Source organism: Hyperolius riggenbachi, chromosome 2, assembly GCF_040937935.1.
Source record: "Hyperolius riggenbachi isolate aHypRig1 chromosome 2, aHypRig1.pri, whole genome shotgun sequence".
NCBI classification, from domain to species: domain Eukaryota; kingdom Metazoa; phylum Chordata; class Amphibia; order Anura; family Hyperoliidae; genus Hyperolius; species Hyperolius riggenbachi.
The window spans coordinates 287,546,227-287,561,301 of record NC_090647.1 but is presented as its reverse complement, the minus strand read 5'-3'; the positions used below and the strand labels follow the sequence as shown (position 1 = coordinate 287,561,301).

Below are 15,075 nucleotides of genomic sequence, written 5' to 3'. Positions count from 1 at the left end.
TTTTGGGAATCGCCAGCGATCGGCAAAATAATTTTGTCAGAACTTTTTAAACCTACCTTTTAGTAGTTTTTCAGTTGCAGGGTGCTGAAAAGTTATTTTAACCTCCCTAGCAGTAACCTCAAGTCAGAGCATAGCGCCCAGCAGGCGTTTCAACTCACCTCCCCCGGGATCCAGGCGCTGGCAGCCATTCTCCTTCCTGTCCTTGGAGGCTCTGCATCCCTCTGGTGAGATTGCCATCTGTCGCTATGACGACAGCCAGAAATATCACTATGGGGTTACAGTGCCACCTGGAGGACAGAGAGAGAACTGCAGTGCTGGATCTCAGGGAGATGAGTAAGTGCAGGTAGGGGCTGCTGCAGACTCTCTGGGGGTAGGATTTTTTTTCTTCTGTTTAGGGTCTAAAAGCTAATGAAAAAATTGTAGTGCTTTTAGACTCTAGTATCAGAAAGGAATCATGCTGTCAGGGAGGATAAACAGAAGATGAAAAATTATCTTCTAGGAGAAAACGTGAATTGGATCAGACCCATAGGGTGGTATTAACATCAGATAAGGACCTAGATTTCAACTTTGCTCTTTGGCAATATTACCTCTGGTACATACTGTATGTGCACAAGACATTAATGGATATAACATTTTAAAGAAGTCACCGTGGATCAGCTGAAAAGTATAAAATCTTGCCAAGGAGCACTAAAGGCAGCACTCGTCCTTTTATGATTATTATGGCAAACTGAGAAATCATGAATATTCATCTTATTTTAGGTTTGTTTTTTGTTCAAGTGCTCTTCCAATTAATTATAATCAAATGACTCATTACTGAAGTTCAGTTATATGTAGCATCATTAACATAATCAATGTTACATCTGTTCATAGGAAAAAAGATAAAAAGCTTAAGCCTCTGAAATACCAGCATATACTAAGCTGTCATGTTGCCTGCCCTACCACTGTTCCAAGGTACTATAGGCATAAATGGAAAAAAGGCCGTATTAATTTGGACATTGGAATTGCCGTTACTTGAATATCATCAACGATATAATTATAACGGTTTACCAATGATTTCTGTGTAGTTATTCCTACTGTCACTTATCTGTAACCTGTTCTCTACTTCTAACACTAACCCTCCTATAACTACATCTAACACTAACCGCTAGCCATATCCCCAACACTAAACCACACATAAAAAAGTAACATTAACCTCTAACCAATATACTATAGCCCAGGACCAGAGTCCCTGGTGCCCACCACAGCCGAACCATGGTGCCCAAAGTAATCCTTTCAGCTTTCAGCTACAGTATAGATGAGTACACACTGCCAGAGCCGAACCCCCAGTGCACAATTTACCCCCCAGTGCCACAGCCAACAGCCAATCCTCTAGCTGCCCCACAGCTGAAGCTCACCTCAGCTGAACCTCTGGCACTGCCACAAAGTCAGCACTGCTGCCAAACCTCCTACCCGTGCCAAAGTGCTGCCCCACCACCCAAACTAACAGGCAAGCACCAACGCCCACCTAACCTGCTCTACTACAGGCATAATTAAAAAGACCCACAGCCACAATAAGACTAATGCCACTTTTTTACTCATTCATTTGTAAAACAATAATAATATAGTAAAAAGAAACCATCTGATTTGTGTTTTTTTTTTTTTTAGTTATGAAGAAACATTTTACTGATTTGATATATTAGCGTACTTATGCTGAAAAGTCCCTACAATAACATAAAATGAAACTCATATCTATATTGCAACAAACGTATGTTATGCTTTTGTTAAGAATACAAGATAGTTGCTGTCATTGTTTACATTATAAAAATAAGCCATCATCAGCCTGTGCGCTGTCACACCCAGTGTTAACAGCACAGTTTAGTGCAGTGATTTTAATAAGTGTAGAGATATAATTTATGCTGAACAGTGAGAAATGCTTCTAAGGAAATAATTCAACTGAAGATCATCACACACTGTAGGTAGTTTACTGTCAGTATAAGCACAGTCTGTGAATTTATACTGAGGCCGACATACCTGCATCTTGAGCAGGTAAAATAAACAATGCAAGTAAACTGAATTACTGATTGGTAACCCATTTTATGATTTTTACCCACACTAAAGCCAATCTAAAGCCAAATACTGACAAATGGTTGCAGGGCTGGTAAGTACAGCACTGTCCTGTCTGTCTTCTCCCATAACACTCATTTTCTATAATGTAATGGATCTGCAGCATACCCCCTCACTAGGTTCACCCTGAACCTTGTATTAGCAGATAAAAACTCAGACAAACCACCTATGTTCCTAATCTAGTAAAGATTAGACTATGTACCCCTATAACAATCATTACTTTGTCTCTTCTTCCCATTAAAACCTCCAGTTATAAAGATACATTCACAATATATGTTACCAACATCTCCACCCAAAACTAGGAATATGCAGTCTGTTTGTCTCCTTCAAAACTGATAAACTGTGCATTACAAGATAAAGCGAAAAGACCCCTTTATGAAGCATAAAAATGTCCCCAGTTGAGTCAAGGGCTCATATGCAATTCACTTCCTGAGTTTTCTCCTAGGAGATCATTTTTCATGTTCTATTTAAAATAACTTCATAACTTTTCAGTACTTTGCAATTGAAAAAAGTATCAAAACGTAGTTGCAAAAGTACCATCACAATTATTGTGAGTGTCTTCTTAGTTTTTGATGGTTTAAAAGGAATTTCATCAACATGTTTTAAAATATCACCTAGGATAAAACTCAGGAGAAAAAGTGAATTGCATATGGGCCATAGTATTCAAACTGTAGTCATAATCAGGATTGCTGAATGCTGCAACCTATACCTGGTTACAATGGACAACACTGAGTGGTTTCCAGCTCTGACAAGTTAGGGTTAGGCTCAGCAGCCCAGAATACACCACTGCACCCCCACCCTCTTTCAACAATAATTCTTATTAAGAATTTTCAATATGCAAAACAGAAAGCTGTAAAACACTCACTTTGTTAAGCTGACTTGGTCTGACGCATATGGTTACTTAGAGTGAACCCAGTCCTTTATGATAGATAACGACATAACTAGTTTAGTGTAACAGATGTGCATTCAAGACATAGGAGTAACAACCCAAGGATAGTTGCATCCCTCTAGTAAACAGATCACTGAACGGGAACACAGCTCCCATTCACCTATCTAAATATCTGTGATCAATTGTCACCGGATGCTGTGAGCATCAATGAGGTGCTGTGTGGTCATTGACTAAATGAAAGTGAAAACACACAGGTGTTACTTATGTAGTAAACACTACACGTTAGGAATAAACTGGGGGGGGGGGGGGGGGGTTCTAGTGGCCACATAGTAAATTAAAGTACAATTACATGCATCTGCCATTAAGATTAAAAACTTACCTCCCTCACTCTCCCATAGTTACCCCCCCCCAAAAAAATATATTTGTATTTGTATAAAAAATGACATATAAAAACAATTACATAAAACGTTACCTTTAGGGACTTTTTTAATATGTAAACCACAAGGGTATATTACTGTTATTTTTACAAGCAAGGGCTTGTAATTAGTGATGAATGCAAAACTGAAAAAATACACCTCTATTTCCAAATATAATATATTGTACTAGGGAGATCATTTAAATGTTGTAATAACCGGGACCAATGGGCAAATAAAATATGTGACTTTTATGCACAGTAGCACGTTTTATTTATCTATAATGGCCAAAATTTGAGAAATAATAATTTTTTCCCATTTTTTTTATTATTCCCACTAAAATGCATTTAGAATAAAATAATTCATAGCAAAACTTGCCACCCAAAGAAAGCCTGATTGGTGGTAAAAAAATATAGATCATTTTCTTGTGATAATTAGTGATAAAGTTATTGGTGAATGAATAGCAGGAGTGCAGAAAGGTAAAAATTGCTCTGGTCTATAAGGTGAAAAAAAACCCTCAGTGGTGAAGTAGCTAACATAAGGGATCTATTACAACCCATGTCTACAAATTACTAAAGGCAAGAATGACATTTTGGCTTTTGCTGTAATCTAGTGCAGGGCTGCCAGCTAAAACAAAAATGTTCCAACTCCTATTCCAGATGAGCTGACAATATGGTGGACTTTACAACTGTAAAATGAATTGCAAAACTGACATTTGTCCCATTTTTCTGATGGAAAAAAAAAGAAACTAGCAAGGAAAGTTCTTCCTTTGACTCCTTAATAACATTTTACAGATTTCTTTCTACTGTAAATGAGATTATATGCTTAGCTATTCCCCACTGTTGGCTGATTTGCTCATTAACACAGTTCATTTTGCAATTGCACATTTGACACCGTATTTTACTACAAAAAAATCTCCATTAAGTTTTATTTTTCATTGTAACTTTGTGGATACTTATTCATGGAGAAAAACAAAAAGTACAAAAGGATGTTGACTTTCTCAAATCATTTCCCCACTATTGTTATGGTAAATGTTTTCCATTGCTTCTGGTATGAATGGTATCTGTAAATGTACATACCGTATGGAATTGGTCGAAGGTATTCCTCATTGCTGTTTCCTGGGAGCAGCTGAGTAACACAACAGTCACTATGTCCTGCAGGAACAATGGAGTTGGAAACGGTGTCATTACGTCCACGAGCTGCAGTCTCTGGACAAGTGCAGCCAGTCTGTTGTAGACCACATCGTACTCCCCAGTCCTGAGCTCTCAAACACTCCTCAAACCATCTGCATAGTACGCCACAAGCAAACTGACTAGAGTTATCATGGTTCACCAACAGCACCTCAACAAAGCGGAAAGTTAAAATAGAGTCAGGAAGAAGCTGAATCGATAGTGGTTGCTCTGACAAGCAGATACGAAGAAAGTTCTTGTCAAAGTGAGAAAAGGTAAATGGAGTCCCAGGGGCACAGAGCTCCTGAGCTTCGTCTGCACCCTCCTCAGGTCGGCTACAGGTGTGGTTGGGAAGATAATGATCCAAAGCTTGCACCATGGGGGATAGATGTGAGCACACTCGCTCCTCGTAGGTGAACTTCAGGTATAATGTGTATTTGGTTGGATCTGGGTTCTCCAGGGTCCAAGAGCAGCCGGGTGAGAAAACAGGAAATAGGTCCTTAAGAGAAAAGGCTCCGTAGAGAACTCCAGAGGCCAGAGCCGAGCATGTGCTCGGTGTGGGGTGAGAACCCCAAGAGCACAAGACAAGAGACGATATCACAGATAGTAAGAGGGGACAAGCAGTGTTCATCCTATGACATGGGCCCTGTAGAAGAAGGAAAGACACGTTAGTTTTTGAATAGCTTGAGGCATGGCATAACAATGCACATCAAGTTGTTATTATTATAAAGCACAACATAATAGATAAGAGGTGTAAATTGCAAGCTTGAGAACAAAACAACAAACACATGACACAGATGGAGTACCTTGCCTCAAAGAGCTTATACTCAAAATTCATAAGCAAGCAAAATTATACGCAGTTTCAGTATCTAGATAAAAGCAAAAGCCTGCTTAGCACTGTATGTAATCGGGAACAGTAAAACCTACAGCAATTACTCTTACCAGGTATGAGTCATAGTATATCTATAAGCACCATAAGTAATCACGCAACTTTGTTTTTCCATTTCTTTATGACTGTTGATGCTTCAAACACACGGATATGGCAATAATAAACATAGTGACATTACACAAACATTAACCATCAGAATGCATCACTTTTATTATTGTAACTATAACATACTCGTAGTCATACATTTCATTACATTTAGTACCGCAGTCAGGGACATACAGACGAGCATCGTATGTGCATCATTTAATACAGGCAATCATTCTGTAATATAAATAATGTGATATCATTATAGAGCCCTTCAACTGTCTAATTTCCATTCAAAATGTAAATTATTTTTAAAAAAGGAAATAAAAACTCATAAGAATAGTTGAGAGCACCAGGGCTTTTGCTCTTACAATTAAATGACATACTAATTCTTGTATTCAGTGGACTTGCACCAAACAACATATGCTTGTATTTGTGCATGCTCTTGTAATATTATGCATTAACTATGGTTGAATCCATGCATTTGTAGAGCCGAAAGTTATTATTGTTATATCCACTCCTTTTTTTCTTTATATATATATATGGGGTGTTCATCCTCCTCCCCATCCTCCCCTAACCACCAGTACCATTCTTCATTTTTGCAGCTAGGACCGCAGTGCTGATACCTAATTCAAAGAGACATGTGTTCATTACCTAATATTGTTATATTACGGACTACAAGGCTCTGGCACCTTAAGGACCAGAGCCTTGTTTTAATGCGGCATTCTGAGATCACTGTGATTGGCTAACAGTGATCACCTGGTAAGGAGCTAATGAAACGGGCTCTTTACTGATATGAAGAAGCTCAGCTGTCACATGGCAGCCAAGTTTTAATCCCGAAGGAGCAGTGATCAGCTCGGAACCACGGTAATCCATGGCATAGAATCTAGGCTGCATCAGAGTTAGAGAGCCGCAGATTCGGCATAAATTGTACTTACAGTGGTCCCGAATCGGTTAATCTAGGGTGACTAGAACTGCTAATACTAGATAGCAGCGGCATGGTCCTGTGCATTAGACATGCATATGGCAAAAAAGGAGGGCACATATCTCACTACATTATGCAAAAACTTGGTAGGGGCATTGGGAATAGCAGGCTAATGTTAAACTAAAGTACTAGTCCTGCTGTGTCATTTGTTTATTAAAGTTTATTACTTCTTTAATCGCATAGCAGCAGGAAGGCTTGTTGAACTTACAAATCTCCCAAGCCAAACAAGCTAGTGGAGCCCCAAGCAAAAATCTCCTTTTCTTTGTAAACTATTTTCCATATCAAAAAATAAAACTTCTTTCCAAAATCTTATGATATATAACAGCTAACAAATGGCTAACAAAATGATAAAGAAAAGCCCAACAACATTTTTTATCTAAACTGGAATGTCATATAAAAGGGGTCATCTTTTGAAGGTTTTTTATTGCTGTCCGGATTCCCATTTGGGTGAACTTTCCCCACATCTTGTTCTTACAGGAAATTAATCAGGCTAAATTCACACATGGTGCACTGCAGGAGAGCTTGCCGCAGGACAATCGCACTGCACCATTTTGAGTATAAATCCCCCTGCGGCTGAGTGAGCCAACAAGGTGATTTGCGTAGCCTCGCCCCTTGCTCAGTGACCGGTGCATGCACTCTGCACCACTACCGCAACATTCTAAATGTTGTGGTGCAGTTGACTCCAACGCAATTGCGTGTAAAGCAGTGCCACTTGTACTGCTTGGCAAAGCACTGCAGAGTCTGCATCTTCTGTTGCATTGCTTCACACTGTAGGTACTTTGGCCAGTCTCTTAGAGACTAATGGCCACTGCAACGAGCTGCAGTGGGGTCAGCGACACAACTTGTGTGAAAGGGGCCTAAATCTTCCCAAATTCAACATATTTTTGTAGAGTGGGGAAAGGTTAGAACCAATATCCAGTTTTTTATTGCAGTTCCTCTTTTCTTGTCCTTGTGATCACCTTGAAAGCTCAAATTACAGTCATAAATATCTAAGCGACGTGAAGTGATGTAATAATCTCCTTAATAGGGTCACAGAAAACATTCCCTATTCTATTTGTTAAGGGGCAGTTGTCCTGAAACATCTTGCTGACCCTGTAAAATCCATTATTGATGTCAAAATGTATTAAAATGGATAATCCTTGACCACAAAATGCTTCCATCCATTTTTTCAGTTTTGTATTCACACTTTTTGTACTGTATAATATTATTTTCCCTGCAGGTGTATCTATTGTGGTTCATTTACAGTATACTATGAGGCAAAATGAGGCACACTCGCTTGTCTAAGTCTACCTTAGTGATGATTGTAATCTGCTAATTACCATTATGCAAAATTACACGTAAAGTTTCATAATTACGCATACGTGTAATTAGAAATTCTTAGTTCAATTGACTTTGTGTAATCATTCGTAATTACACATTAATTTACGCGTAATTTCATGCCAAATTTGGCGGTGAATAGCAAAGTCCCCATATATGCTATTGCTACCAAAATGGCTGCATATGTTAACCTTCCTGGCGGTAACCCCGAACGTAGTTCGGGGTAAGCCGCGCAGGAGGTTTTCTCAGGCCCTGCTGGGCCGATCTTCGTAATTTTTTTTTTGCTGAACGCAGCTAGCACTTTGCTAGCTGCGTCAGCACACCGATCGCCGCCGCCCCGTGCTGATTCGCCGCTATCCACGCCACCGCAGAGCCCCCCCTCAAGACCCCTGCGCTGCCTGGCCTATCAGCGCCAGGCAGCGCTAAGGGGTGGATCGGGTCTCCCTTAGACGTCACGACGTCCATGACATCGGTGACGTCATCCCGCCCCGTCGCCATGGCAACGGGGGAAGCCCTCCAGGAAATCCCGTTCTTTGAACGGGATTTCCTGATCGCCTATCGCCGGAGGCGATCGGAGGGGCTGGGGGGATGCCGCTGAGCAGCGGCTATCATGTAGCGAGCCCTAGGCCACGATTTAAATTAAAAAAAAGCAAAAAAAACGGCAGCGCTGCCCCCTGGCGGTTTTTAATATGTGTACAAGTCAAAACAATATATTTTGAAAAATACCTTGTAGTTTTTGAGAAAAGGGATTTTGAAACTGCAAAGAAAAATGTTTTTTAAATCTAGAAAAATTAGTTTAAAAACTTTTTTTTTAAAATTGATTTTCTTAAAAACTTCAAGGTCTTTTTAAACAATTATTTTTGTAGCTTGTACCCACTATTTTTCTTTTGGCAGCAATGGCATGTACGGGGGCTTTGCTATTCACTGTCAAAGTCGGCACAAAATTACATGTAAATTACGTGTAAATTCATGCGTAATTATGAATGGGAAGTTCAATTAAAGGAATTGTCCAGGCAAAAAAAAAAAATGAGTTTCACTTACCTGGGGCTTCTACCAGCTCCATGCAGCCATCCTGTGCCCTCGTAGTCACTCACTGCTGCTCCAGTCCCCCACTGGCAGCTAGCCGACCTCGGAGGAAGTGCAGGAACATTAACACATACATTTTTACGTGATAGTGGTGCAGCGTGTAAAAATTTACACATAGCACGATTAATGCGTAGAAATGTATCTGTTAATGTTCCTGCACTAGCGGGAATGCGTTAAAATGTACACAATGCGGCCCGCCGACCTCCGAGGTCGGCTAGCTGCCAGCGGGGGACTGGAGCAGCAGTGAGTGACTATGAGGGCACAGGATGGAAGGTAAGTGAAATTCATTTTTTTTTTTGCCTGGACAATTCCTTTAACTATGAAATTGCTTACACTATTCCCCTGAAACTTCGCATTAAGATTACAATGCGTAACTGTGTATTACGATGCGTAATTACGCATGTGCATAATTTCTGCTCATCACTATTCTACCTGCTTTTGTCACTATCCCCTGCTACCAAGGAATTTCAGTAGGGAAGAAGAATGCTGATAAATGCAAATCAGTAAATGTATGTGTAATCTGAGTACTATGTGGTTCAGCTGTTCTGCAGCCAAAGATTGATCGCCACTCAGTTCCTGTCCAAAGGAACTGAATTTTGGCATTGAAAAATAATTGTTGAAGCCAGTGGTTAAAGAAGTTTGTGCTTACCTTGAGGATGAAAGCCATAACTTTTACCATTTGACAGGCAATTGGCACCTACTTATATGTGCAGATATGGTATTGGCACTAACTAACCAGTTTCAGCATCACTTCAGCTGCTCATGACTAGAGATGGTCAATGGAATGGCTATAATTCTGGTGTACATACAAATTTATTGCAGACTATATGTCATTTGGTATGGGGCGAATCAAATGCACTTGTTGGTCTAAGCTGTGTACAATTTGCATTACATGTGCAGACAAGCCGGAATTGTTACATTCTCATTTACCATTGCTTCCAATGAGCGCTGTGCTGTTCCACAAGACTGGCTGAAATGCATATGAACCATAGCTGTTATTCCTCTATGTGAGCTAGCCCCTTAATGTCTCTCAGAAACATCTTGTAAACAGGATTCTTGCAGCTCCCACTTGTCAGTAAGTGATTTGACTTTTCTGTCTGCTCTGTAACTGGCAATAATCTTGCAATTTTCATGATAGTACTCTGTGGGTTTTGTCTGAGTGTGATGTAACACAGTATAATAGCACATTGTCTCTGCTCAGAGAGGCCCTGTAATTACAAAGGCAGTACTGAATATATTGTTTTTATATTGCGGTGACTCCAAATAATGCTTACTGAGGTCAAAGTTGTTCCATTAAATGAACAACAGTCAAAGAATAAACAACTTTAAACAATCTGCAAGTCACATGACCTATCAGATAGTGTAGGCTGAACTGTCTTTTTGTATGTGGAAGATATAGGGGTAGTTTATGTAATCTTTTGAATTTAGTTTGCCCTCAAATTAAATTCCAGCTATACAAATAAATAGTGAGTACATACCGTAATAACGTCAAAATGTTAACAAGTAAGCTGTGGTGAAGCAGGCCAAAGTGCAACTAGACTGAAAAGCCACTGTACACCAGGAGCCAGCACTATCAGACGTTAGAGATCAGTTTGCTTTCAGGTTATGTTTACTCTATGTCCCAGCCAAACTAGTAAAAGGGAAACTAGGGTGAAGCCCCATCCACACGCTCAACAGCGGTCTTTTATGCAGCACAATTGTTGAACAACTTTTGTTGTGAAACAAATTGAAACAGCTAAAAAAAGTATTTTGCTATTGTTCAAAAAGCTGATAAGACTGATAAAAAGTCAATTCAACATTTGGATTGATGTCTTATCAGTCTTATCAGCAAAATATATTTTTTTTTAGCTGTTTCAACTTGTTTCAAAACAAAAGTTGTTCAACAATTGTGCTGCATAAAAGACCACTGTGTATGGGGCTTGAGACCTAAGGTTCACCTTAAAGTTAACCTAAGTGAAAACAAACTGATGAGATAAACAATTGTATCTATCCTCTTACTCCTAAAATGACTTTTAGATACCACATAGTTTTATTGTATGTTTAAAAACGTAAAAAAAAGTAGATTTATTGTTTTGTCTCTGCTCAATGAGAAGGTCTGTTCCATGTCTCAGAGAGCTAACATTGTATTTTTGTATCTATCACCTGCTCTGAGAAGCCCAATTCTCTGCCCGGAAAGTGTTTTATAGCTGTAACTCCTTATCAGTTAGTTCCAACTGGAGAGAAGCTGTCAGTTGCATAGCTGAATATTAACTCTTTCAGGCATAAAAGGAACACAACATAGGTATTTGCCATTGTACATACACATGTCTATCTCATCATGTCATGTGTCACTTAAGATTGCCTTTAACATGAAATGAACACAAAAGTTCTTGTACAGTAGCCCTCACTTGGCAACTGATATTACATTACAGAAAACTGTACCTAAATTCATTTTAAACTAACAATGGCCTGAACACAAAAGCTTACATGCATTAGCCCTGCCCATTACATTATTTCATAATTCAAACAGCATAGTGGTGTAGTATCTAGGACTTTCACCATGCGGAATGAGAGCCCTGAGTTCAGTTTTTGACCTGGGCATTTTTTTTGCAGCATTTCTATGTTCCATGTTTGTGTTAGTATCCACCCACATGCCAAAAAGATGATGGTAATTGAACTGGTTACCTCATACCCTTCACATTTGTCTCTCGACAGCTATGGTTGGGGCATTAGGCTATCTCTAATGTAGGGATTAGGCTGTGAGCTCCTCTGAGGGACAGTTAACAAAAATACTCATATTCCTAAAGATGGGAAATTAAAGACAGCAAGAAATACAACAAAGGTTTTTACACTGTACAAAAGTATTATTATTATTATATGTATTTTTAACCACTTCGTCCACAGGTCAGTAGATATACGTCCTCTGGGACTTCATCTAAGCCACAGGTCAGTAGATATACGTCTTGTAGCAGAAGCAGTGCTGTGCAGGATTGGGCTTGCTCCTGTGCACATTTCTGGCACTATCTGATGCAGCACTAATTGGTGAACGGGAATATAAGTTTCCTGAGCTAATGAGATTGATTTATACTATTAAAAATACTTGTATTTTCTCATTTCATAGTGAAAAATACACTCTGTAGCATTATTTCAGAATCAAATATCTTCACCATAAATTGTGACCGGAACATAATCTAAGTTTTGTGATAAGCAGTAAGAATAGCCAAACAGAATTTGTGTTTTTTATCTACAGTAGCACTTTTTATTTTTAAACTGGAATTGGTAAAACTGAAAAATACATGTTTTTTCTATTTTTTTCTTTGTTTTCCCATTAAAATTCATAGAAAACAAAATAGTTTGAGGGAAAAAATGGCATACAATGAAAGCCTAGTTTGTCTTGAAAAAAACAATATATATTTCATTTCTGTTTCATAAGTAGGGATAAAGTTATTTCTGATTAAATAGGGACATAGCTAAACTGTCAAAACTGCTCTGGTCAATAAGTACAAAACAAGGTCTGGATGCGAAGTGGATTTATTATTATTATTGTTATTATTATTTTCATATTGTCACCTCTGATAGATAAGACTTATGCTAAGTACAGACTTTAGACTATAGTCATTCGTAACAGCAGTTAACGATCATTCGGCTGACAATCAGATAAGAATTTTTAGAGAACGATCATTAAATATATCTACATACAAACGATATCAGTAAGAAGAAATATTAGTTTGAAGTGAAATAAATTGAACGATGATCGTTACAAAACAAAAGTGTGTATAGATGTTATTAGATAACGATCACTCGCGCATGCGCAGAATCCAGTACCTAACAAATTATGATGTCACTTTTGTATGCGCGCGCATCAATCGTTTATGAACGGTCGTTTGAACATAAAGTCAGTTGTTAAGGTAGTTCAATTAAGAGCTCAACATTCCAGTTGGCGAACAGTAATTTGCTAATTATCTGTTGTTACATACGATAGTAGCCTAAAGTCTGTATCTGGAACGAAAGCGTGATTTCTCCTAGATGATGCACTAATGAAAACTGTACACAGGCTATCATTTACTCCATACTATCCAATAAGATATAAACAGTAAGGCCCAGGACTACCAATCATGGCACAAAGGTCCAATGTGTGCCAGGGTCCCACCCCAGTACCAAGGAGTCACAATAGTAGAAATCCAAAAAGGAACGTCACCACAGCAGAGTATTATAGCTCTAATACTTTAATGAATCATCTGGTAAAAGCAACGACAGACTACAGTTTCGGCCTTAATAGGCCTTTGTAAAGTTTTACAAAGGCCTATTAAGGCCAAAACAGCAGTCTGACATTGCTTTTACCACATGATTCATTAACCACTTGCCGACCGCCCACAGCCCATGGGCGGCGGCAAAGTGGATGCCTTAAGGACCGCAATACGCCTTAGGGCGTTGCGTCCTTTTCCTATGCCGGGGGAGCGATCGCGTCATTGATGACGCGCGCTTCCCCCGGCAACTGGCTCCGCCCACCCGCCGTAACATCCCGCCGGCCATACGGAAGCGCCGGCGGGATGTTAACCCCGCGATCGCCGCTACAAAGTGTATAATACACTTTGTAATGTATACAAAGTGTATTATACAGGCTGCCTCCTGCCCTGGTGGTCCCAGTGTCGGAGGGACCACCAGGGCAGGCTGCAGCCACCCTAGTCTGCACCCAAACACACTGATCTGCCCCTCCCCGCCCACTGATCACCCACAGCACCCCTCAGACCCCCCCCCTGCCCACCCCCCAGACCCCTGTTTGCACCCAATCACCCCCCTAATAACCCATCAATCACTCCCTGTCACTATCTATCAACGCTATTTTTTTTTATCTCCCCCCTGCCCCCTGCCCCCTCCTGATCACCCCCCCACCCCTCAGATTCTCCCCAGGACCCCCCCCAGACCCCCCCCCCTGTGTACTGTATGCATCTATCCCCCCTGATAACCTGTCAATCACCTGTCAATCACCCATCAATCACCCATCAATCACCCCCTGTCACTGCCACCCAACAATCAGCCCCTAACCTGCCCCTTGCGGGCAATCTGATCACCCACCCACACCAATAGATCGCCCGCAGATCCGACATCAGATCACCTCCCAAATCCATTGTTTACATCTATTCTCTCCTCTAAACACCCACTAATTACCCATCAATCACCCATCAATCACCCCCTATCACCACCTGTCACTTTTACCTATCAGATCAGACCCTAATCTGCCCCTTGCGGGCACCCAATCACCCGCCCACACGCTCAGATTGCCCTCTGACCCCCCCCCTTATCAATTCGCCAGTGCATTAATTACATCTGTTCTTCCCTGTAATAACCCACTGATCACCTGTCAATCACCTGCCAATCACTTATCACCCATCAATCACCCCCTGTCACCCCCTGTCACTGCCACCCATCAATCAGCCCCTAACCTGCCCCTTGCGGGCAATCTGATCACCCACCCACACCAATAAATAGCCCGCAGATCCGACATCAGATCACCTCCCAAATCCATTGTTTACATCTATTCTCTCCTCTAAACACCCACTAATTACCCATCAATCACCCCCTATCACCACCTGTCACTGTTACCTATCAGATCAGACCCTAATCTGCCCCTTGCGGGCACCCAATCACCCGCCCACACGCTCAGATTGCCCTCAGACCCCCCCCTCCCCCCCTTATCAATTCGCCAGTGCATTAATTACATCTGGTCTTCCCTGTAATAATCCACTGATCACCTGTCAATCACCTGCCAATCACCTATCACCCATCAATCACCCCCTGTCACTGCCACCCATCAATCAGCCCCTAACCTGCCCCTTGCGGGCAATTTGATCACCCACCCACACCAATAGATCGCCCGCAGATCCGACATCAGATCACCTCCCAAATCCATTGTTTACATCTATTCTCTCCTCTAAACACCCACTAATTACCCATCAATCACCCCCTATCACCACCTGTCACTTTTACCTATCAGATCAGACCCTAATCTGCCCCTTGCGGGCACCCAATCACCCGCCAACACGCTCAGATTGCCCTCTGACCCCCCCTTATCAATTTGCCAGTGCATTAATTACATCTGTTCTTCCCTGTAATAACCCACTGATCACCTGTCAATCACCTGCCAATCACCTATCACCCAT

At 40.8% G+C, this 15,075-nt stretch overlaps 1 protein-coding gene across 14 annotated transcripts in view; it reads right to left on the bottom strand.

Moving 5' to 3' along the window:
* The window catches only part of ADGRB2 (adhesion G protein-coupled receptor B2), a 751,710-nt gene that overhangs the window by 422,197 nt on the left and 314,438 nt on the right, over positions 1 to 15,075 (bottom strand). For all 14 annotated transcript variants that reach the window (XM_068268896.1, XM_068268901.1, XM_068268898.1 and 11 more), the window contains exon 2: positions 4,485 to 5,220. In XM_068268896.1, coding sequence (XP_068124997.1) covers positions 4,485 to 5,205 — 721 coding nt within the window. In that variant the 5' untranslated portion in view covers positions 5,206 to 5,220. The remainder of the gene's footprint in view (positions 1 to 4,484; positions 5,221 to 15,075) is intronic.